This window comes from Aphis gossypii, chromosome 1, assembly GCF_020184175.1.
Source record: "Aphis gossypii isolate Hap1 chromosome 1, ASM2018417v2, whole genome shotgun sequence".
NCBI lineage: Eukaryota > Metazoa > Arthropoda > Insecta > Hemiptera > Aphididae > Aphis > Aphis gossypii.
Window position 1 is genome coordinate 24,595,776 of NC_065530.1, and position 27,275 is coordinate 24,623,050.

Sequence of the window (27,275 nt, forward strand, 5' to 3'; positions counted from 1 at the left end):
ATTATAATACTATTCTACACAAATCAATAGGTATATAAATATATATATATATTATAATATTATATTTTATATAATATATATAGGTATAACTTACTCAAGCATTCTAAAATTATATAATAATAAATACAAGTATTATAATTCTAAAAATAATTGAGCACAAAATTAAATATAAGTAAAATTTAAAATACTTCAAAAGTAACGCATACAATTCATTCCTGAAGATATGCACTGTTACATTATATTGCAAAACTACTGATCACTAAATAATTTTCAATCATGGGTAGAAATAAATTAAAAAATTCCCAAAACGTAATTTATTAGAGAAAATATTTCAGACTGTTCTTAGTACAATTACCGGTCATAAAAAGTATCAAATAATAATATGCATAATATAACAGGAATTTAAATCACATGATGAATTTAATTATTTTATAGAATGATTTTTAAGCATATATTTTATAACTTATGTGTACTTTTTTATATTGTATTGTAAAGAACGATCATCATAGACCATAGTATAGGTCACTATGTTATTCGTTATTTTTTTGTATAGCCTATAAAATATAGTTAATAGTGTAAAAAACTTAAGTACGATCATAAAAAAGCAATATATATTATATATATTTTAAATTTTACAAAGAATATGACATTTACACTTACAATCATCTATACTTAATACGCTTCAAGCGCATGATCGTTACTAGTGTTGGGAATAGATACCTAACTAAAATATTATCCAGATAAAGATAATAGATTATTGAGGGGAATTTATCTAGAAATTCCAAAAGTATCTAGATAAAGATAGTAGATAAATATAATTTTATCTAGATAAAAAAATAGATAAAATTGTTTTTGCTGTTTTTTTATACTTGCATACAGTGGCATAGCCAGAAATCTTTTAATGGGGGATCACTAGATTAAATACCATATAATATTTAGCATTTCTTATAATATAGTACAGTACCTAGTACACAGATCAGAAAATGCCAGACCCCTTCGCAACCTTATAAATAGGTCACTGGAATGATGAATTCGATTATAACGATTTATCAATAAATATTTTTCTTTATAATTAATCTTCTCTTTTAAAAAATCAAAAATGTTGGTACGCATATTACCTACATCATTAATTTTATGATTTTAAATTGATGCTTTTACTTAAATTTAATAAATATACTTACTTTTAAATGAACCTATCACATAAGAACTTATTAGTAAATTTAAAAAAACAATATTAATATAACTCTTTTAAATATTAAATATTAATTTGGCAGTGTACACATTTTGCAATTAACTTTGTTACAATATTTGACACAATGTCATAAAATTTGCGTCAAATAAGTAATGGTTGGATAAATTATTAATTGAGGAATGTTTTATTCCCTCAAATCCATCCGCTTCTATTGGTGGTGCACGAGCTTCATAGAGTTGTCCTGGGTCGTCTGTAGATACTTCAGCTAAATCGATAGCTGTTGATACATTTCTGGATTTTTTAGAATCATCCATACATGTTTTAGTTAAAAATCGTTTCATACTTAAATATTGCTGGTCAAAAACCGAAATAAGGATATAGCTAATAGGTAAACAAACAAGAACAGGAGAAAACCACAAATGATGACAGTTATTGTCCACGTTGTATACTCGTATACTTAACTGCGGCATTGTGGTAGTGTTTGTCGTTCTGATAATTAAAACTTTGAAGTAGGTATATCATATTATTATAATATTAACTGTAGTGTATTTGTGTATATTACCTAACAATAATGTATAGATGGATATAATTGGTTCATCACACACACACACACACACATATATATATGTATACATAATCATATATTATAAGACTATATTTTATAACTGCAGTAGTAAGGTAGTTGCACTACTGGCACTACTGCACTAGTGCGTCAAAGTCTGAGGGTATTGTACGAAATACCCGTATATATGTTTATGGGTAATTCCACGGGATAAACAATGGAATAATATTATTATAGGTACGTATTGTAAACGTATATATATATATATATATATATATATATATAGATAAACATAAACTGGTATACGCAGAAATACGAAATATTTACGAAATATTTATAATCTTTATTATAATAATAGTAATTATATCATCATGTTTTTCTGTCGCTGCGGTCAGAAATAACTAATAAGTAATAACCTACAGGAACATTAAAATAAATAATAAACATAAATAACACAATAGCCAACGACCATTTATTTTAATTACTGACTATCAAGATTCAGGATATATTTTATACTTTGAGAATGCTTTAAATTTGTACCACAAAATAGAATTATTATAGAATGGTTTGTACTATGAACCTTCTGTTACAGTATACTATTATGGTTTTTGATAATTATCTAGATAAGTCCCAACACTGATCTTTATGCCTGGTAATTCTATCAATCAATATGTATTATATATATATAATTATATTGATAATCTTAAAGTTATTTTTAAAATCATATTTAAGTTAATTAAATATATATATATACCTAACTCATTTTAACATTATCAGTAAACTCAAAATATAAAAATATTAGATTTTAAACTCATATTACCTAAACTTGTCGGGTCTTTTTTTATAGCAGCTACATAAAAACATAATATAATGTAAGTTATTAGAATATTATGGTATATCAATAATTGAAATGTATAAATAATCAATTCCAAAAAAATAAGTTTTAATTATCAAAAAATTTGATTTTTAAATATAATGAAATAAATAATAATAATCCAATCTAAAATATTAAAAATTTTATTATTAAGACATACAACGGAGTTACATATTCCTTTAGTTCTTATTATTTAATAAATTAGGCAATAAATTGTATCTTCTTTTTACATTGTATGTATACAAAAAGCGTATAGTTGTATATTGTACTGTTTATTGTTAATACTTCACTTATTGTTATTTCCCATTTTAAATTATGGATTACATATGAAAATAAAATATTTTCGTAATCTTGTAGAGTTCTGCTATGTACGATGTATACATTTTACACTACTTACTATCTAGGTAGTAGGTACTAATGTATGGTTTTGTAATTTATGAACAAATTTTTAAAATCATATTTAAGTTAATTAAATATATATATACCTAACTCATTTTAACATTATCAGTAAACTCAAAATATAAAAATATTAGATTTTAAACTCATATTACCTGAACTTGTCGGGTCTTTTTTCATAGCAGCTACATAAAAACATAATATAATGTAAGTTATTAGAATATTATGGTATATCAATAATTGAAATGTATAAATAATCAATTCCAAAAAAATAAGTTTTAATTATCAAAAAATTTGATTTTTAAATATAATGAAATAAATAATAATAATCCAATCTAAAATATTAAAAATTTTATTATTAAGTTATACAACGGAGTTACATATTCCTTTAGTTCTTATTATTTAATAAATTAGGCAATAAATTGTATCTTCTTTTTACATTGTATGTATACAAAAAGCGTATAGTTGTATATTGTACTGTTTATTGTTAATACTTCACTTATTGTTATTTCCCATTTTAAATTATGGATTACATATGAAAATAAAATATTTTCGTAATCTTGTAGAGTTCTGCTATGTACGATGTATACATTTTACACTACTTACTATCTAGGTAGTAGGTACTAATGTATGGTTTTGTAATTTATGAACAAATTTTTAAAATCATATTTAAGTTAATTAAATATATATATATACCTAACTCATTTTAACATTATCAGTAAACTCAAAATATAAAAATATTAGATTTTAAACTCATATTACCTGAACTTGTCGGGTCTTTTTTCATAGCAGCTACATAAAAACATAATATAATGTAAGTTATTAGAATATTATGGTATATCAATAATTGAAATGTATAAATAATCAATTCCAAAAAAATAAGTTTTAATTATCAAAAAATTTGATTTTTAAATATAATGAAATAAATAATAATAATCCAATCTAAAATATTAAAAATTTTATTATTAAGTTATACAACGGAGTTACATATTCCTTTAGTTCTTATTATTTAATAAATTAGGCAATAAATTGTATCTTCTTTTTACATTGTATGTATACAAAAAGCGTATAGTTGTATATTGTACTGTTTATTGTTAATACTTCACTTATAGTTATTTCCCATTTTAAATTATGGATTACATATGAAAATAAAATATTTTCGTAATCTTATAGAGTTCTGCTATGTACGATGTATACATTTTACACTACTTACTATCTAGGTAGTAGGTACTAATGTATGGTTTTGTAATTTATGAACAAATTTTTAAAATCATATTTAAGTTAATTAAATATATATATATACCTAACTCATTTTAACATTATCAGTAAACTCAAAATATAAAAATATTAGATTTTAAACTCATATTACCTGAACTTGTCGGGTCTTTATTTTTAGCAGCTACATAAAAACATAATATAATGTAAGTTATTAGAATATTATGGTATATCAATAATTGAAATGTATAAATAATCAATTCCAAAAAAATAAGTTTTAATTATCAAAAACTTTGATTTTTAAATATAATGAAATAAATAATAATAATCCAATCTAAAATATTAAAAATTTTATTATTAAGACATACAACGGAGTTACATATTCCTTTAGTTCTTATTATTTAATAAATTAGGCAATAAATTGTATCTTCTTTTTACATTGTATGTATACAAAAAGCGTATAGTTGTATATTGTACTGTTTATTGTTAATACTTCACTTATAGTTATTTCCCATTTTAAATTATGGATTACATATGAAAATAAAATATTTTCGTAATCTTATAGAGTTCTGCTATGTACGATGTATACATTTTACACTACTTACTATCTAGGTAGTAGGTACTAATGTATGGTTTTGTAATTTATGAACAAATTATGGTAACCTGATTTAATAATGTTATATACCTGCAAATATATTATAACACCAGGATTGTGGATTCTCTAATTCAGCTAGAATTAAATAAAAAATATCATAAATAATTTGAAGTATTCAATGATACGTAAAATATTTTATGTTGTTAAAATAATATGTACTTATATAAAGATTTTTTCCTGTTTTTGTATTTTTGTATACAATAAATTATTTTATCATATTTCAAATATTTTATATTTTTATACTTAAAATACTCAGAACTTCCCAGATAATGTCTAGAAGTAATGAATAGAGAGTATAGAACAAAATGGGTGATACTGTCATTATAATTTCTCGTCTAAGCTCGAATATTCTAATTTCGTTTACCAGTTTATTGTTGGAGCTAATATTGTATGGACTTAGGTACTAGATATTTGAGATTACAGATATTAGGTGGGAGAACGTCATAGACAAAACTTTTCCTAAGGAGATACACATTCTGAATAACATGAAGGTAGGATTTTGTCCAATTGACTGATGGTACCAGGCACATTCAATTTTTCATGGCGGATCAGTGGAATGAGATAGAAATTACTGTACTTTTAGAATGGAAGGACTGTAAGCATAATATGACATCATAGTATACATACAACACTATAAAGTGTACCTAATACTTACTGTAAGACTATAAAATTATATCATTTTGTTAATTCTATTACGATCATATTCTATTTTATTCTATTTATTGTGTATTGTAATTCATTTTTTTTTTTCATTAATATTAAATATAAATTTATGGACCTTTTATTAAAAAAACATACTTTGATATATTGGAGTTAACATGGCACATTCGTAGCGATACGCCCAATCTAAAACAAATTTGTACAATGATTATTTTAGGTAGTATTATAATGATTCGTTATATGAATCGAAAGTTATAGTTTTACATGGATAAGTGTTTTTTGTTTATGTGTATGTGTGTGTATGAGCTTCTGTTACAATTATAAATAATTAACTAAATACAACTAGAAAAAAAAGTATATTTACACAACACATTTCCATTAAATGCTTACTTAATTTTGCCTAATACTTGAAATTATATATTTTGAATTTTTTTTAAACTACTCATTTGAGTTTTACCTTATACATCTAACTTTATACAAACGTGAAATAATTTATCATTATGAATTTAACTATTTTGTTGAAATTAAAAACAATATAACTTAAAATTATCCTTTAAATATTCCAAAATTACCTAGTTAAATAACTGGTATCTTATACATTACATCATAATTATAATCTGAGCGCACTGTAGTGCGCCAAGCCAAGTTCCAGCAATGACAGTGTATCTTAACACGAACCATGAAAACGTGTGACATGTGTGAAGTGGCGCGCTTGGCAAGCATAAACTTATTCTTTCAAATAGCGTTACAATATAAATATGGTAATAAGAAATTATTTGAAGTTGACTTATACATATATTTATAAAACATTATAATGTTAAATTTATTTTATTCAAATACAAAATATAATATAACTATTCAAATACAGAACATTTTAATAATATTCGTCGGTTTACGGACGAAAATTTCACGTGATAACGTCATAAGAAAACATTGATAAAAAATTGTATACTTTTATGAATAGAATGGAATTAATATAACTACATAATCATTATTTTACATAATATAAATAATTATAAAATTATTACATTATTTCGGAATTATCGAAATAGTCACGACCGTATCGTAATCGCAAAAAAACAACACTTCGTCCGCGATACCGAAGCCCGGAAAAATAAATGATATCCCCAACAAAAACCAAACGGTGAATAAAGGGCAAGTTCTAAACTGCTCCCTCCCAAAAAAGTTGGCATATCAAATCAGTGAAATCTACATTGTGGCCATGTGTGCTATTTTTTAATTCATAACGTCACTGCATTCCTACAGTAAAGGGCAACACTCCTCTTTTATTTGTATTGTTTATCTTTTGACCAGTTTATGAATGAAGCTTAAAACATCATTATCGAATGTACTCACTTATTACTAACGTGGGTGATTTGAAGATAAGAACTCAGAAAAAAGAAAAAAGTTTAGATTTCTTCTCAAAATTCACAGCGGCCAAGTCTAGTTTATGCCACATTCAGAAACTGGCCAAGTGTTAAACAATACAAATTGCTCTTTAATGTAGATTGTAGGAGTGCAGTGACGTTATGAATTAAAAAATAGCACAGTTAGCCACAATGTAGATTTCATTACCTTAATAGGCTAACTTTTTTAGGAGGGAACAGTTTAGAACTTGGCCTTTTTTCACCATTTGGTAATTGTTGGGTTATTTGGTTTATTTATACCTCAACCAATTCACATCATTATACTGAAGTTAAACACTAAACAGTATTGGTTTATATAACAACAAAAAACTATAATAATATGATATAAATAATACAGGTTACAAAATTGTATAATAATTAATAAAATAACTGAGCAAAAGTTAGTTCATATAACTGTATAATGAGTAGGTAGTCATGTAATTAAACTTACTATTTTCAGATTCCTTAAATAAACATTTTTGTGCTAGAAAATACGGGAAAATTATGTGATGTAATTAATTTATCACTAAATTATTGATTACATTATAGCAGATATTGCCATATAAATTAAAAACATATTATCAAATTGTATCGAAATTAAATTTTTATTAATCTAAGTAATCTAACTGAATAAAAAAACTTAGACATAGTTTGTAGTAAATACACTAATCATAGCCGGACATAATAAATGAATTCACTTATTACATAGTTTGTTGTAATTTAAAATATTTAAATAGTAAAGAATTTGAATACTTCCCACTATTAAGTTTTAGGTACTTTAAATATCATTTTGATCAGTAACACATTAGTATTTCCAAAATATTTATGTTAAATAAAGTTATTTTTACTTCAAACCAATTTGTATCAATTTACCGTTAGATCGACAGTATTCAATTACAAATAACAACAAACAGTCATACAATTATATAATATTTTATTAATTTATGTTATTTTATGACAATTGTATGATCAACGTATTGTATTGTTAACAGAAAAATAAAGTTATTTACCATCATTTAATTCTGAACATGCTCGTGCTGAAAAAAGTTGGATAGATTTGTTTAAAAATATTTATAAAATTTAAAATTAGATTTCAGTGTAGTATAATTAGTTTTAAAAATATAATAACTAAATTAATTAGTATTCGGTTTAATTAACACACAGTGCCAAATCTAGTACATTTAACGTCCGAGGCTAACCAAAATTTAGCGCCCTTACAATATAGTCTTAGTGTGAGGATTGTTAACAATTAAGAGCGCACTTATACCAACGGACGCATGAAACTCTGCCAGTGAAAAAAATCAAGTGGTAGTATAAAATTAATATGATATATTATTAAAAAAAAAATTACAGTATTATATAATGTCATATCGTTCACATTAAATATTTGAATCATAGTAAAAAAATCACAATCAATAATCGTTATACCCAATAATCCAAAAATGTATAGTTAAGTATGTCATATATGTAAACTAAAATGATGTGATATAATTTATAAATATTCTTAATCTTGTATTACTCCATTAGTGTATCTATTTATAGCATCCTGTAAAACTATCGTTTTTATTATTTTTTATTTCGAATTTCGAAACTGGCGGAGTTTACATTAGACCTTTTAATATCTTTTTATCTTGACCGGTATTTTGGTGGAGTTTACAATTGCCTATACAAACAGCACCCGGTGCAAGGATACTCACTTACAGGATTACATATTCAAAAACCTCAACTTGGCTCTCGGGTGCTAATGTTTTTTCACTAACCCACATTAAAAAAAATTATAAGACTTTTTCCACAAAACGAGCACATTGAAGATGGGTTGAAAAAAGCACATTGAAGATGGAAAGAGATGGGTTGTGTAAAAATCTGCTGCCGGAACTATAAGAATGCCACCAGGGGCGATCTCCCCCATAAATACGTCACTGCTCCCATCGATCTGGCACTGTTAACATAATACATAAATTCACCTCTCATATTTTATGTAATTTAAAAAAATAAATAATGACAGAGACTTTAAATATTCTCTAATTAAGTTCATAACCTATTTTCGTAATCATTTGCAATACACAATTCAATTTTCTAATTCAAGAGATTAAATAAGTCAAATCATTTTCACTTAAATTAAATAAGATCATTCTATGGTAAATTCGACAGTACCTACTGATTTATAAGATAATAACAAGTAGTAATTGAAAATATTTTATGCTTTAAACCATATACTATTATATTATTACAATAGTTAATACACCTAAGCAAGAATTAATTAAACTTATTCACTAATGTATTGTTAACGGGAAAATAAAAAACTTACCATCATCTGGTACAGGCTTTTCTGATAAACATTTTTTTTCTAGAAAATATTATTAAAACTATGAGGTAGAATATAATCATAGATGATACACGTATAACAGGTATGCCAAACACAAATTATCAACTGTACCAAATATATTGAATAGTTTACTATGTGTCCATGTGGTTAACATTCATATAAAAAAAAAAAATTTCTATAACATATTATTAATATAATATATACAGGTGATTCTTTTAATAATTAAACACTCATTATTTCAGTGTTATTATTATTATTTTTTTTTTTAAATTCGTTTTAAATGTTTTTCTAAAACTATACGACTTTTTTAATTTTTTTCGATTTTATGTTTAATAGAAAAAACACTATGGACTTTTAACTTTCAAATAAAAACCTATATTTAAAATATTATAAAATAATAGGTTTTTTTTATGAATTTATATATATTTTTTTTTTATTTAACATTTAGCGTGTTATAGTTGCTCAAATTTAGGTGGTTTGAGGTTTTTAGATGTTAGTTACAGAGATTATTATGGTTGTGAGGCATTGGTTATAAGTCATATCACATTATTACTTCAAATACCAGTTGATACCAGATGTTATTATTTATCGTATGGTATTTAACAAATATTACAATGCAATACAATAATTATTTACATTTAAAATTTATAAGAATAGAATAAAATAATAATATTTAGTATAATATAATTAGTAAAAACATATAATAACAAAGTAACTTCTATATGGTAGAACGATTTTCTAAAGGAGGATGTCAAGTTTGAAGTGATCTCGCCCAGGTTAGAGCAGCATTAATTGAAATGCATTGCATGTCGTTTATAAATTTATTGAAAGCTCGGATTGGGCAATATTTTATGATATGTTTCATTTTTTTCGAGGTAGGTGGACTCAGTCGCAACTCGCAAGCAGGTGTCTTTTTTCCCCCGCCTTTTTTTCCATGTATAACCGTTACACGAGGGCTGTACTGTTTGCACATTGCTTGACCCCCATGCAGCATGGTTTATCAATAAAATATTTACAGCTTTGTATTTGGGCTCGCACGGGTATGTGGGTGTGTATGTGTACCACAACCCCATGATACCTCACAATATTTAACAAGTTGTCGAAGCCTCAATGGGGATAGTTAGGGCAGAGCCCGCTCTATCCCCTCGCAAACAATGTTTATTTTATTTTAATTTTTGGTTTTTGGTTTTTGGTATCTTCTCGGGCATGTAATAACATGTAATATGATTAAACTTTTTAGCTGTGTTAATTATCAGTTTAGAGAAACGATAGTAATTTTCGTTGGTATGAGATATCCAGCATACGCTGTCATCGAGAGTTTTCGTAAAGGCGTGAATTTGCTTTTACTGCGTGCTTTCTCGCAGTGCACCCTAGAAACGAGTCGATAACCTGTTTTCAACCCAGTTAAAGTATATGGAATCTTAGACAGCAGAGTACCTATGTCTTCAGTATCTTTCGTTGATTTCAAGAAACAACAACAACAACAATAGTCTTTTTCAGGATTCCGTGACAAGGGATTCCAACCGCGTTATGCTAATAAACATAGAACTATAGAAGGCATAAAAAAAAAAGCAAAATCCAAAGTACTGGGAATATTTCTTTTAGTTCAAAATACGTATAGGTGTATTACTTGTACACGGTGCACACGAATTGCGGGGCACCGCCGTTTTCGACCAAAAATGTACCCTTCCCTTTTCGGCCGATTCACTTTTCGACCAAATTTAAAAAAGGTCGATTCCCTTTTCGACCAAAAATGTACCCTTCCCTTTTCGGCCGATTCACTTTTCGACCAAATTTTAAAAAGACTGATTCCCTTTTCGGCCAAAACAAAAATTTATATAATATATTATGTAAAAAAAAATAAAATAATTGCTGCCGCATATAGTTTTTTACAGGTTGCATAAAATATTGTAAAATAATATTATATAGAACATTTTTAAAATATAACAATATTAATACATTAACATTATTTTTATGTTAATATGTCACAATATGTACCATATTATATAAAAAAATTTAAAAATAGTACAAACATTTTGTCAATAATTAGTAAGTATAATAGTAGTGTGTATAATATAAATATAAAAAATAAACTAATAGGTATAGAATTGTTGTAAAATTATGGCAAATATCTATATCAACATTACTTTTATATTTATATATCACAATATGTTTAATATTATTATATAAAATAATAAAATAATAATAATAATAATAATAGGTAATTTTGTCAAAAGATATTATACTATTATTATAAATATTTGTACTGAATAGTACCAAGAAATTTTAATTCCATTTGCAAAACCTTCAAAACTTTAATAAATTAAATTAAATTAACCTTTAGTGTGTGTGTATAATTAATATCGTTTTGTAAATAATTTCGTCGGGAATTATATTTTTACTAATATATTGTGTTTACCAATCTACAGATTACAGTCACATAGATAAGCACCAAACTGAAATGAGTGTATGTGTGTCAGCTGGTGACAAATATAAGGCTATACCTGTATATAAGTATATGTAGTAACTGCAAGACCGATCGTTATACGTATTTTAGAGACACTATCTGACTATCATTTATAGCCACGATAAAATATCAATAACTGATTAAATTCTCACATTACTCGTTTAATTTTTGGAAAATCGATGCTCGTGTAATAGTTATAATATAGTGCCGTGCGTGTATCATATTCGTTTCATCGTTTTTATAAGTTTTTTACGTTCATAATAATATTATATTTTACTTAATATGGCTGAATTTATTGAAAGTATTCGCGGAAAACCATTATTAGTTTTGAATAGTTACAAATTTAGTATCGGATCAGTAAACAAAAAAAATAATTCAACACGTTGGCGATGTATTCAAAGAGATTGTAATGCTAAAGTGTTTACAGAAAATAAAATTGTCGTACATGATCATCGTGAAAATTTATTACATAACCATAATCCATATGATCGTAATACAATATCGAGGCAAATTGTTAGCTCAGCGTGTAAACGGAAAGCAGTCGATGCACCTTCAGTTAGACCAAAAACAATTATTTTAAAAGAAGTTGGTGAAAATATTGAATCTATACAGTTTACTACAGCAGACATTAAAAGGATAAGAAAGAATGTATACGAGGCTCGGCGCAAAGTATTGCCAGCGTGTCCCACGAGTTTAGAAGAAGTACATTTATCATTGGAAAAAATGCACTTAAAAACTAAGCAAGGTGAGCCTTTTTTATTAGTGAATGACAAAGAAAATAATATCATTATATTTTCATGTACCTCAAACATTTTATTCCTAAAAGAAATCGAGACATTATACATGGACGGGACATTTAAATATTCGGCTCGTTTTTTTACACAAATGTTCACTATCCATGGTCTTAAAAACGGAAATTATATTCCATTATTTTTTTGTTTACTTCCAAACAAGACTACCGAAACATATAGTCATACATTTCGCTTGATATTACAGAAATGCACTTCTTTAGGAGTAACATTATTGCCGCAGTATATAACAATAGACTTTGAAAAAGCTATAATTAACGCAGTTTATGAAATTTGGCCACAAACTCAAATTATTGGGTGTAGATTCCACTTAACTCAGGCTTGGTATCGCCAAATCCAAAAAGTAGGACTAGCTACCGAATATCAAGACCGATCTTCGGAAATAGGAAAATGGTTGCGCCACACTTTTGGATTGCTTTTTCTAGAACCAAATAATGTCTTAGATTGTTTTCTTCAAAACTTTATGGCTGATCGTCCTATAGATGATAAAGTCATCAAATATGCTGATTATCTCGTTGACAACTATTTAACAGCAGATTGTGACTATCCTCCAGAGATATGGGCATCAGCAAGTTCTAGTTTACAACGCACTACAAATACCTGTGAGTCCTTTCATGCAAATTTCAATCGAAGCTTTTATAAAGAATCTCCATCAATATTTAATTTGGTTGCGGTTTTAATTGATGAGGTGCAAACTGAAACATATATCAAACTTAGAAGTGTTCACTTGCCAAACGTAACTCAAGATCGATCAATCCGAGAGAGAAAATCCAAAAATGAAAAATATATAATAGATTATCAAAACGGACAACTTGACAGGTATAGTAAATTATTTATTAAAATTTCTAGACTTAAAAATAAATATATCACTAAAATATTGTAATCACATTTTTAGGTATGATTTTGTTAAGTTAGTTTCAAATAATTATTTTAAAATGCAATGAATCAGAGCTAACAAAAATAAGACAATGACAGAACATAATAATTTTATTATATTGACCTTATGTCATTTATTATTTGTGATTTATAAATTATTTTAAACATTTTGTACAACCTATTCTTTTCATAATTTTCTATAAGTATTACATAAAGTATATAACATTAATTATTGTTAATAATATTTGCCATAATTTTACAACAATTCCATATCTATTAATTTATTTTTTATATTTATATTATACACACTACTATTACCTATACTTACTAATTATTGATAAAATGTTTGTACTATTTTTAAATTTTTTTATTTAATATTGTACATATTGTGACATATTAATATAAAAATAATGTTAATGTATTAATATTGTTATATTTAAAAAATTGTCTATATATTATTTTACAATATTTTATGCAACATGTAAAAAACTATATGCGGCAGCAATTATTTTATTTTTTTTTACATATATATTATATAAATTTTTGTTTTGGCCGAAAAGGGAATCAGTCTTTTTAAAATTTGGTCGAAAAGTGAATCGGCCGAAAAGAGAAGGGTACATTTTTGGTCGAAAAGGGAATCGACCTTTTTTAAATTTGGTCGAAAAGTGAATCGGCCGAAAAGGGAAGGGTACGTATTTGGTCGAAAACGGCGGTACCAAAACAGGCAGACGAACCTTTTTGAACGAATTGCGTCCCGGACGCAATTCGTGTTACCTTTTAAGTTAACATTTTTTTTTGAGATTTTCAGTGGTTTCCAAATTAATTTAAATTTTTTTTTTTTTTAAAAAAAAAAAACAAAAATAATTGTAATTATTTATTTATCATTAACATGATAATGTTAAATGAAAACTTATTTTTAGTGGTTTGTACTTTTGGGCCGGAGCTATACATGGCGTATTTGCCGCGTTTCAAACGTTGCGTATTCCGAGGCGTGCCGTGTGTAGTTATAGCTTTATAGATATTTTCGATAAAAATATTAGAGACCATACGAACTTTCCATTTCCCAATCGATAAGTAACTATGGATTACAACCGAGACACTATATTATAAGATAATATAGTATACACTTTACAGCATACCTAATGTATAATGTTAACACCACTGTAGAGATTAGATAAAATTAGATATAACAAATAAAATTAGTGACACCAGAATTCAATTTACCAAATATACCATCCTCTAAAATACTTGTTAGCGACGCGACAATGATTACTTATCGCTGTTACCTAATCGCCGCACGACGGCACCTTTTAATCGCATCTCCCGTCTTCCCCATACTCCACTCCATCCTTTATGTTTTAATTGTTTCATTATTATAATATTATTATACTACACATGTATATTTATTCTCTTTGTTTCCTATTATATTTTTTAACACTTTCAACGCCGCCCGTGATTTCGACAATTATACCACGACGCCGCGTTGTTCATCGCTTGAGGCGTTTACATGATACAGTATATTACAACAGTTATTAAAATTTGTAAATGATAATATTAGTAGAAAAATTCATAATATATCTATTATCTAATATACACTCTGTATACGTTCATAATATGAAATATTAAGTTATTAATAAAGTATTAATAATGTACATTATACACTATACATTGTTCTGGGAAGGCCGTCAAAAACAACGATTATCAGTATCTAAAAATAACGAAAACTCAAACCAATTATAGATTTAAATTTAGAGTTTATTGTCTACAGCCTATGTACATTTCAGAGTTTATTAAAATAAAATCGATTAAATTATGGCGAATACAAACGTATATGTTTCTGACGCGTAAACGCGTCACTGGCCCAATGGAATAAACTCTGTTGACGCGTATACGCGTCATCGGCGTTGAAAGTGTTAATTATTGGTCGACTTTGCCGTTGTTTATTATCATATGGTATTTCTTATTAATTTCTTCTTCTTATTATTATTATTATTTTACGGCCAACACCCTTTTTAGATTCTAAACGGAGTGATGAATGTATTGATTTTACTATGATGTATGTTTTTTTTTTTTTGTGTGTCTGTGTACAGCATAACTTTTCGAAATAATGCTTCAGTTTCAAACTTTGGGGGTGGTTTCCGATGGAAAAGTGAATATCCTTGGTGCATTATAAAGGTAAAAAGTAAAAATTTTCCAACAGTTTTCAAAAAAATCGAGAAAAACAAAAAAAAAAATGATGGAAAAACGAGAATTTTTACGCAAATCCAGTTTTCGACCGAATCGATTTTTTTATATGGTTGTAATTCAAAAACTAATCACTGTAAATACTTGAAATTTTCACCAAATGTTTATGTTAGTGTTATCTATATACAGTTAAATTTTCAAAAATCTTTGACTTTTTTTGAGTTATTTATAGACCACTGAAATTTTCGATTTTTATAACAATTTTTTTTGAAGTGTCGGTAAAAAAATGTTGGATGACCAAAAAGACTTGAAAATTTAATACAAGAATCCTTATGAGTTGTTCTTATTGTGGTTAAAAAAAAAAATTAAAAATCGTTTGTCACAATTTTTTTTTATAAGCGTTTATAGTTCAAATTTTTACGAAATCTGTCGAAAACGCGAAAATTTGCAAGTAATTTTGAAGTTGAAAAATCATAAAATTTTTTGTGTTAATAACTAAGAATTAAAAATACAACAATAAGTTTTCCATAGATTTTTCTTCAAGTAGCTATAGAGAAAACTCGAAGCATCATTACAGGAAAAATTTTAAGTGCGTTTAAATTTTAAATTTTTACGAAATCGCTTAACGATAACGATTTACCCTCAAACGATTTTAAATATTTGTTATTATTCAAAAAGTATAAGTCGTAGATACTTGAAAATTTTACCAGTTATTGAGATTGGCATTTTCTTTACATGATTTAATTTTCAAAATATTTTGAGTTTTTTTGAGCTATTTATAGACAACTCAAATTTTCAATTTTTCTGAAAAATATTTTTGAAGTGTCGATAAAATTTTTTTAGCCCAATCAAAATACTTGAAAATTTTATACAAAGTTCCTCATATGTTATTCTTATAGTGATTAAAACATTTTAAGAAAACATAGGCACAATTTTGTTTTATTAGCATTTGAAGTTCAAATTTTGACAAAAACTTGTCAAAATCATGAATACCTATTTGCAAATTGTTTTGTAGTTCAAAATTCATAAAATTATTTATATTTAATATTTATATCTAACGTTAAATATTCTAGACTGACAAATCATCTCCGTTCATAATTGTTTTTCGTATACAATGATACCTATCATTGCATTCAAATTTAACTTACCCTAGTCCGAGGTTCACCCCACCCCCTTATGTACAAGTGTACAACAGAACGGTACCCACTTGCCGACTTTTTTATCATTACTTATACGTTGTTACGTATATTTTTGTTTTATTATCAGGCGTAAGAACAAATAATACAGATGGTCTTCCGACCCGTGAACATGCCACATATAATTGACTATGGGAAAAACATGGATTTTCTAGATTCAGAACAAAAACTTCCAAAAATTGGCCCTGTGATTTTTTAACGGTCATGGTGAATGCAAGATGGGTCGGAAATTGAAGTCGTTTAAACTCAAACGGCATATCGGTTGGGATTATCGGGATCTTCGGAATGAGAACTTCCTCACCGTCGAATTTTCCTTCGAGTACCGTTGAGTAAATCACTTAGTTCAATTTACTTACCCCCAAAACACGTTCCGTTCCATTCCATCCTGGCTGTGATTGGCTGTTTTATGCCTCGAAGCATGATTACTATGGAGCCATTCTTTAGTCGTAAATTGTGCGTGGTAAGCCAGGCACATTCAAAGAGTGTAAAAATTGATTTGGATAATTGGTGGCTTCATCTTCATTTGTTACACAGTCAATATATTTGAATGAATGCAATTTACCAACGATCTCGTTCTAAATTACGTAGTTTAAGTTATCTACATATTTATACTTAGCCACCAAAATTACTCGATCACTCAACCATTCATTATTTTTGTAGTAAGTAATGATGTTTGGGAATACTTTGTTTATGAGTTCGACTTTCGATGAGACAAAGTTACAGAAATTAGTAGGAATGAAATCAATTCCCTCGATTTGTCAACAGGCACTCTACCATAACCGATAGTCAGCAATTACCTAGAGAATTCTTCAGCGGATGTATAGTTCAGCAATGCAACTCTCATATTTGTTTTCAGCTGAAGTTTCTTCATATGGCACCATAGATTAAATTATTTGAGGCAAGCGTTTATTTCATCGGTAGCAATTAATTTTGTAATTACTAACAGTGTTTGACGAAAATCGCCAGACAATAAAATCATTGCGCCTCCAAAACATCTCAAGTAATTTTATAGAAATTTCAATGTTCGGTTAAGTAATGCACGTTCTAAACCATTGTGCATTCGTTCTAGATGATGATTTTCGATGCTGATAAAACGTTGTCCATTGCGGAGTGTTTTGCAATATTACATGTTAGTTCTTCAATCGTTTGAAGATTTAACGGTAGTTTTAATGCTAAATGAGCCATACGGCATTCTTCTAATTATATGGCTTCTATTTCAGAAGAAGCAACTGCAACCGCAATGTTGGATCTCGCACGAATAATGGCTAAAACTACTGACATAAAGAATATCATAATAGTTCCAAAAGGGGCATCCAGAAAATATAAACTACAATTTCCATCATCAATTTTCTTCATTAATATATCGTACAATTATTTTTGTTGAGGATTCATCAGAGCTGCATTCGATTGAACTACTTAATCTAATTCCAGATGATCATATCACATTCCCGTTCAAATTCTCAATTCAATGCGTCATTCATTTCATTATTTGGTTCTGGCATTCATAAAATGACTAATTAACTACCACACATGAGCTAACACATGTTTATGATCAAGAGCAAAGCACGATTATGTATTTCCTCATTCATTTCAAGGTCACTTGTTGGTTTGCTCGACGATTTCGCATTGCAAACCAAGCCGTTTCACGGGCTGCCTCGCTTTGCTCTTGTGATTCCGAAGAATGGAGTCGATCCACACTAATGTGGCGCTCTTCAGTCTTCACGTGCAATCAATCGCCATGGAAACATTATAATTGGTATTGTAACTAATAACAACCAAACTAAAATATCAAATAACTACAATTTTCATCGTAAATCTCAAAATGCCTGTTTGTGCACCTCCCGGGGGCATAATACATACTTGTACATTACATAAATAATCTGATCTGATATCATACGTTTTTAATTATCATAGAATAAAACCGCAGCAAATTTGAATCGGCCAATCAGAGAACAACGGTCGTGTAGCAATGTACAGTATGTTAATATGCCTTCTGGGGTTGGACTTATTCCTTTAAAAAGTATACTATATCCTTCACCTAGTTCTAAGCTACCTTCCTGCCAATTTTCAGCCAAAGCGGTTCAGCCGTTCTAGAATTATAAAATATAGTATCACAACATTCTTTTATACATATAGAAGATATTATTAAGTGCAGACCACAATGAAATCAACCACGGGCCACAGATTTGACATCTCTACTGTTTACAATATTGATGTTAAAAATATTTTAAAGTTTAAAATTTCAAGAAGTTATTCTTATTTTTGAAGTTATTTCAGTGAATTGATAGCTTACAAAATCTAATCCAAATAAACTAACATCCACATGCCACATACATACTTAACATAACGATATAAATCAAATAATTTCTTTATACTTCAATCGTTTAATTCACCAAATAATTGTAGGTATGTAATTGTTTAAGAAAATCAAAGAATTGTTAACTTACTTTTTTTTAACATTCTATTTTCAAAATCCTTGAAATCATGACTTATGAAGACTTACAAATAACAAAAATAATATGACAATGCATTATTTGTGTGAATAACTTCTCAATTTAGTTTATAATTGGTAACAATATCTATCAGTCTTAATCTATTGATTTATTGTTATACCTTATGAGTTATGATTATGACTTATATAATATTATGTTAATTACCCGAATTCATATTAAATGTCGAATTTCAATATTACAATATTTTATTGTAAGATACCTCAATGGAATTATAGATTTATTTTAGATTTAGACTTTCCAAGATATAAAAATATATTTTATGTGTATCAGATAGGTTCTATTATTTAAAATATAACTGTTAAACAACACTTTTAAACCTAGTAAATTTGTTGCTTGTAACCTAATTTTACAATTACCCACAGAATAAAACCCATTTCGAATTTGAATATAACTGTTCACAATACAAAGGATTCAACATTTTATTATCTAATACAATCTTCAATAATATTTATAACAATTGTAATTTTTGTATACTATGCCGATGTACTCAGTAGTGAATTGACAAGATCATAAGAAATCATAAGAGATCATACGAAATGACTAACGTCTGTAAATCAAATAGAATACTGTATCCTAAATTTACCCTGAACTATATTTTAATTTTCAGTATAAGTAGTTTTATGGGAAGAAACCGAATTGGTTCTCGATTGAAAAAGGTATTTTATAAGGTTGAACCAAGTTGGTTCTCGTTTGTGTTCAGCTCAAATAAATACAATTTTTATTTTATTTTTAATAATTGGTAAAAAATGTAAATTAGATAATATAAAATATAAATGTTTCAAAACCATTCAGTCTTAAATAATAGTAGGTGTAAAATGGGGCTTCTGGAACCTGAGCTTCTGAGCCGCTGAGCCTTGCTGAGCCGCCGCCATAGCTGAGCCGCCGCCGTAGCTGAGCCGCCGCCGCCCCCACCCCCGCCGCCGCCGTCGTCCCCGTCCCCGCCGCTACCATGGTTATCATATTACCGTACTATATTACCGTGCACATATTACCGTACTATATTACCATACTATATTACCGTACACATATTAATGTATATTCAACAGTTATCATACACAGAACTATTTTATCATACATTCAACAGATAACGCTATCTATCCTTGTTGTTATCACATATTACCGGCATATTACCATTTGAAAAATTATAGTATAACAAGCATGTAGAGTCTTGTCTGCATTACAAACAATAGTATTATTCAATAATCTAACATGTTCTGACATGCATACTTTAAACCTGTAGAAGAAATCCCTACCATAAAATATACATGTGAGGGTTTCAAAATCTGAAATGAAATCAGTCTATCACCACTCTTCGTTCGATTAAGTGCGTTGTTTTGTGATTAAATTTTTGAATATGGCTGGTTCGATTGAAAACATGCGTGCTGTTTACCAGAAGAATGTTTTTACATATGTGCCTCCGTCACCACCGGCTAACCTAATCGATTGCAGTAATTTTTTCCTTGATTTTTCATCTCGCAAGTTTTTAAACATCGGACTCGATCCGACAGATGAATTCAACACCGTGATTCACATTATAACACCATCACGTTTTGTAAATATTTCCGCCGATTTTCTCAAACGTATTTTCCGACTTATGGGAAACATTTTATCATTTATACTTGAACAACCACAAAAGTATAAGCGTAATTTATTTTTGGATTCCGATTCAATTACAATATCTAGTATGGTGTACCAAGAAGAGAATATGCTCATTATAGAGTCTAAAATTCAAGACGGATGTCGCATACTGTTAAATCGTAACGATTTATTAAAGTTACAAGATTTAGAGTGGTCAATTTTCGAGATCATCGAGAGAAAAACCAAAATCGTTAAACCGCTCGTAATACAGCAAATTAATCAAATCGCATCATACTTAAAAACAAATACCAAGGTTGAAACTAGAACGCTTGAAGATATGACAATTTGCGTGAAAAGCATTAACAACATTTGCATTGCAACACATGTAAATGACTACAATTTCACAAGTCAGCTTCAATTACATGCAGCTGAACATATCGCACAAAGATGGTTGGACGAATTAGAAAAAGATGAGGTAAGAAAAAAATTTTGTATAAAATTTGTTTAGTATTTGTGTAAAATAAAAACAACTCAGTTATTTTTAAAAAAAAAAAAAAGTTTTCTTTTTATTTATTAATAATAATGTAATAAAAATATTTACAAAGTAAAAATAATATATTTACAAGGTATAAAAAAATAATTACAAGTAGAAATAATATACATATTTATGTATAAAAATTACAGTTTTCTAACATCACCGCTAAACGGGTTATAAGTTATAATCTGATCATGTAAAATTAAACAATAAGCTGCAGTTTTCTCAGGAATAACCGTATCCGTTTCAAATTCTACTCGTAGGTCTATGGTCGATGCTTTTACGTTATCATTCTGATGCGATAAATCGACAACGACGATTGGAACATATGTTTGAAAAACATTTTTTGATAACAATGGTTCAGAATAATCTCTCTCGTAATACGATTTTTGAAAGTCTGTATAGGCTTGATACAGTAAGCTGATGGTATTGTTTTTAAAATCAGCACGAAAGTCTTCATATGGAAACACTTCAGAATTTAAGTGTACCTTAAGATTTTTTAGTTGGCAGTGGTCAAAGCGCCCAGCGTCGTTTTCTATATTTTTTTTTGTAGCCACTTGTTAGTTTTTCGACGTTTATTATCTTGATTAGATTTTGAATTTTTAAAAATCCAGTGTTGAGTAGCCCATGTTTCTGTGTCTACAATAGACATCTCTTTAATCATATATTTGTTATTCGCTCCAAGAATGCATTGAATGTCAATGATGCCTGTAGACATTATGACTTGTCTTTAAAATAAGTTTCAATAGTATTGAGTTGACTATGTATAGCAGGTAATGTTTTTTTCAAATCGTTTACAGCTTCTAGAATAGTTTGTAATGTAACTTCAGCTTTTATCATATGCTCTGTTATATCTAAACACGTTAATTCCAACTTTTCTGTTTGTTCTTCTTGTAATTGAATAGATGTATGATTTTCTTCAATTAAATGTTCAATTTTATTTAATTTATCCGAATATGATTTAATCGAATGTTCAAGATTTGAATTAATTTTTTTTATTTCACCAGACTGAGAACTACCGAACACGTTCATAGTAGAAACTCAACTAAAGTTATTTTCTAGTGTCACTTATATTTATCCAACTATTATGTGTATTGTCAAACCCCAGCCATTTTACAAATATCTGTGTCGCCTTCCTACGAATAATTTTTTCGATTAAATATTCGTTTGGGTAATTTGTTTTACATATTTCCTCAGAGTAAAAACAGCCAGCAATTGGTTTTCCTGTATGATCTTGTAATTGATATGTAATAGGCATGGTTTGATTAATTTTGATAATTTTGAATATTTCCGCAGACCAACTTGGTAAATAACCTTTTGTAAATACACTTTTATATGTACTTATACGAACGTAATCACCAATTTTTAAACTATTTTTTCTATTAATAATTTTGCGTGTTTTTATTTCAACTGATGTTGGATCTAAATCAGCTTGTGTCGGAGTCATCCTTATTGTTCTATGTTTTGTATTATTATACTCATTAATCAATGAAGGTAAAATAGAAATCCAATTGTATGAACCTCGTGCAGTAAACTCTCTAAACATTTTTTCTTTTAATGTACGGTTGAAGCGTTCTACAATACACGCTTTCATGGTTCGAATTTATCGAATGTTGTATTATAAAATTCTTTTCCGTTATCAAGCTGTAGTAGTTTTGGTGAACGTTTGAGTAGTATTTTCGACATTGCATTTGAAACTTCTTTAGCAGTTTTTGATTTTAATGCTATCGCCCATGCAAATTTCGTAAAACAGTCTATGACGCATAGAATATATTTGTAACCTTTATTTTTTTTCGAATATGGTATCATTTCAACCAGATCAGCTTGCCATAGATCATTTTTTCCGTATACATTAACTATACGTCTTATGTAATTTTTTCTAGCAGGTTTGTGTAGTTCAAATGCGATATCTCGCTTAGACATTTGGTATACGTTTTATGTAACCAGCTTCGCGTAATTCTTCGAAAATTGATAGTATTTCGTTGGAAACACCTGTATTGCCAGCAGCTTTTGATGCTAATAGTAGTTTTAAACGGGAAACCAATTCATTCGGATCGTTCCAATATTGAAGTGTATGTTTCTGTAATTGTACAGATAGTCCACTACCAGATGGAAATAATGTTGTGATTATATCTCTGTATTTATTACCACCTTTTTTAATTTGTTTGCTGTTTGACGTTAAATGAGCTGATGTTTGAATTAATATAGATTTATATGTTTTTAAATCGTTTTCGGTATATAATTTCGGGGCTTTTGAAAATATTAAACTACAGAGACCCTGTGTTAACGGGTATGTAGTATCATCAACAATTATCGTATTTCCAACAAGTTTGATTTCTTTTTTACCTAAACGTACCGTTTTATTAGGCTGTAATTTAGGACCATACGTCTTGTCTATGCTGTATGAATCTAACAATTCATCTATTTGATAAAAATGTAAATCTTCAGTGTTGTCTATAGTTTTATCCAAAGTAGATTTTTGTATTTCGTTTAACGGATCGATAATCGGTTTAAATGTTTCTGTTACTATCGATTGAATATCGGTTTTTCCTTGTTTTAATGCAGTATATTTTCGTTTAATATTTTCTTTTGCTTTTATCAATTCTTCGAGTACTTCACCACTGGCGTCCATGATCGTGAATGAGATGTTTTTTAAAAAACGTAAGTTTATATAATAACAAACGTGTCGAAGCCGTGACGATAACGCCCATTATCGCGTTCACACTCTTTGTTTATTACGATAAAGTTGAACCTCCCCTTACGCCAACACGATGTACAGAAATCTTTAAATTCTGTATATGACATGTCACCAGAGCAATGCTCCATGTAAACATGTTTTAAATTAGTTTCATCTTGTTTAAATAAAACGATAAGGTTAGCGTTATCATGCAAAAGTTGTTTTGTATGATAAAATAGTTCTGTGTATGATAACTGTTGAATATACATTAATATGTGTACGGTAATATAGTATGGTAATATAGTACGGTAATATGTGTACGGTAATATGTGCACGGTAATATAGTACAGTAATATAGTACGGTAATATGATAACCATGGTAGCGGCGGGGACGGGGACGACGGCGGCGGCGGGGGTGGGGACGACTGTGGCGGCGGGGGTGGGGGCGGCGGCGGCTCAGCTACGGCGGCGGCTCAGCAAGGCTCAGCGGCTCAGAAGCTCAGGTTCCAGAAGCCCCATTTTACACCTACTAATAATACATCGTAATTTATACTCGTAGGTATACATAAAAATTTGTTTTCGCTCCTACCCGTATTTAAATTTATATTTTTTAATGTTTATTGATTGTGAGTATAGAGTTTAAATTTAGTGCAAATAACAAATTAAATAATTGTTGCTTATAATTTTTAACCGAGTCTGCTTTAAAGTCGATAATCTTAAGCCAATAAGATTATGACAGAAGATGTGCGTATAACTAATCGGGAACCAATACCACTTACCATTATAATACACATTTTTCAAACGAGAACCAATTGCGCATGTCAGCATGTGGGGTTGGGGCCCAGTTACCATTTCGGTAGCAGCCGTTTTATGTAATATTTATGTTATACTTACAAATTCTGTTTAGAAATGCAGTATAATTTAAACGAACAAAAGTACCTAAAACAAAATGTATTATTAATAATTTATATAATATATATATATTTATTTGTACTGAATGAAAATACTATTGCATATAGATTAATAAGAAAGTATTAATCATGGGAATTTTAAAATATTTAATCTTATATTTTTTTATAATTAATTTAAATTCAATATAGTCAAATTGTAAATCTTAACACCTATTAATAAACAGTCTTTCTTCAAATGTTTAGAATTTAAAACTTAAACTAGTTGTAGCAATAATGAATACAATTCAAAATTTACTTTCGTATCCAATTTTATTTAGACTCTCTGTGAACAAATTGCATTGTATTTAGTAGTAGTGTTTTTTTTTTAAAGTTTCAGCAATAATTTAAAATATTAAAGTAGTCTTAATATCAAGGTCATCTTCAGGTAAAGAAGGTATTCGTAAAATAAACTACTAATCATAATTTCCAATAATATAAAATATAAAAAAAATATTACAGCGTATATTACCTACATATATTAGCTAGTAATTTTCAATGTTTAAAATAAACCTTACCAATACATTCTGAAAAAAAAGAATGTGAAAAAAATCTGATATATTATAATTATTCTAAAATATATTTTTCTGGTTTTTTTCTTATTCTGAAATGTTTGTTTTCGGATGGTACACTATTTGGATTACCAATTAAATATCCTTTGTGTTGTTTTCTGTTGAACTACTTATTTATATAATACCCATATAATATTATTAACTTAAAATGGGTAAGTTAAATAATTAGAAGTTACATTATATTATAATATGTGAAGTAAAAATTATAAAATTACAAGGATATTTAATTTTTTTCCCAAATTTTAGCACATTAGTTAAAACCCTTCACTATAATATTTCGTTATGTTACCATTGTTTTTTTTCTGACCACTTCAAACTTTTCCATCTTTTGGAAATTTTGGAATATTAGTACATTTATTTTTTACATTTTATTATGATTCTGTTTAATTTGATTTATTATTTTCAACCAATAGATAATTGGAGTAGAGTCTTTGTAAAATCATTAGTTAAATATAAATGGTAAGACTTCAAGTATTTGTTGTTCTGCTGAATTACGAAGATGCATTTTTTCTTCTAAATCTAAAACTATTTGACTGTAAATAGGTAATCATTTTTTGATTACGTAGAAATATAAACTTTGGATAAAATTATTTTATTGACCAATGCTCAACTTCTTTTATAATTATTGCAAGCAAAGCTTATGGTAAACTTTGTATTATATTTTTAATTCTTAGCTCCTTATATAAATTTTTTATACATTTTTACCTAAAAAGTTATTTGCAAATGTTCCTGATTCTGATGATATTTTGTTAATATTTGAATTATTTTGAACTTCAAATGACAATTCCTAACGGGAACGGTCTATTATACTACATCATCGATATGTTTCTATGAATTTTTTTTTTAAGAATATTCAAGTATTCATAGTTAACTTCTCATATTCGTCTAACATCATAAAAACAAAATCCATTTTGTCAAAATTTGGGATTTTTTTAAAAATTCCAGTTTTTCTTTATCATTTTATTTGTTTTTCTCGACTATAAGAATAAGTGCTTGGTAATTTTAAGTTTGACCCTTATAAAGTACAAACTAAACCCAATTTGATATTCGAAATCACCCCCAATCTTAAAAAATCGAAATATTTTAACGACACTAATAGTGAATTTTTCTATAACAAAAAACAATCATAATAAAATTAATATATTCATTGTAACACTTAGAGATTAAAATTTATATAATGTTTTTATTTATCACAAAATTATTATAATCCGAAGATGATTATGAAAGAGCCTCTTTCAAAGAAGTGTACTCGTAGTAGGTAATTGCTATTTGCTATTGTAGTTCACAAATAATTTATGCTTGTAAGGTCCTTTTAAATAAATTTATTTCTTATAGAGTACCTAGTACTTACGTCAATATAAATAAAACAAATTTTATAATTTAAATTTTATTTTGATGAAGACTTAAGTATTAAATGAAACATTAATTAACAAATATACAATCATAATTTGATATTTACCATCTCGTTCATCTGGTTTTAAAAAAATAATTTTTAACATTATTTGATAAATGAGAGGTAACGAAAATAATAGTCACACAACTAAGATTAATATTTTTGATAAATGTTACATAAATTAATAAATTTAATTTTAATATTAAATTTTAGTTATAAGTATATTTACCAGCATGAATAGT

General features: G+C 27.8%; 1 protein-coding gene across 5 annotated transcripts; it reads right to left on the reverse strand.

The window, feature by feature from the left end:
* Positions 1 to 301: 301 nt before the first annotated feature.
* On the reverse strand, positions 302 to 25,459 carry LOC126549078 (uncharacterized). Of its 5 annotated transcripts, XM_050197484.1 has the most exons (13): positions 25,328 to 25,425; positions 25,016 to 25,060; positions 19,266 to 19,316; positions 9,269 to 9,307; positions 7,971 to 7,997; positions 7,412 to 7,444; positions 5,693 to 5,740; positions 4,925 to 4,969; positions 4,394 to 4,423; positions 3,787 to 3,816; positions 3,180 to 3,209; positions 2,575 to 2,604; positions 302 to 1,193 (listed from the first exon to the last, which is right to left on the reverse strand). In XM_050197484.1, the coding sequence occupies exons 3-13, from the start codon at positions 19,276 to 19,278 to the stop codon at positions 1,165 to 1,167; spliced, it is 354 nt and encodes a 117-aa protein (XP_050053441.1). In that variant the 5' UTR covers positions 19,279 to 19,316; positions 25,016 to 25,060; positions 25,328 to 25,425; the 3' UTR covers positions 302 to 1,164. The 5 variants fall into 5 exon arrangements, with proteins under 5 accessions (XP_050053441.1, XP_050053440.1, XP_050053444.1 ...); XM_050197483.1 differs by lacking the exon at positions 302 to 1,193 and having other exon boundaries at positions 2,522 to 2,604; XM_050197487.1 differs by lacking the exons at positions 302 to 1,193; positions 4,394 to 4,423 and having other exon boundaries at positions 2,522 to 2,604; positions 25,328 to 25,459.
* Positions 25,460 to 27,275: the final 1,816 nt, after the last annotated feature.

Excerpts from the sequence above, each read along its gene's own strand:
- LOC126549078 (XM_050197483.1), bottom strand. Across the intron at positions 7,445-7,970 it reads ATGTTCAGAATTAAATGATG|CACAAAAATGTTTATTTAAG; the intron begins GTAAATAACTTT and ends CGTATTTTCTAG. Across the intron at positions 3,817-4,393 it reads TAAAGACCCGACAAGTTCAG|CTGCTATGAAAAAAGACCCG; the intron begins GTAATATGAGTT and ends GTTTTTATGTAG.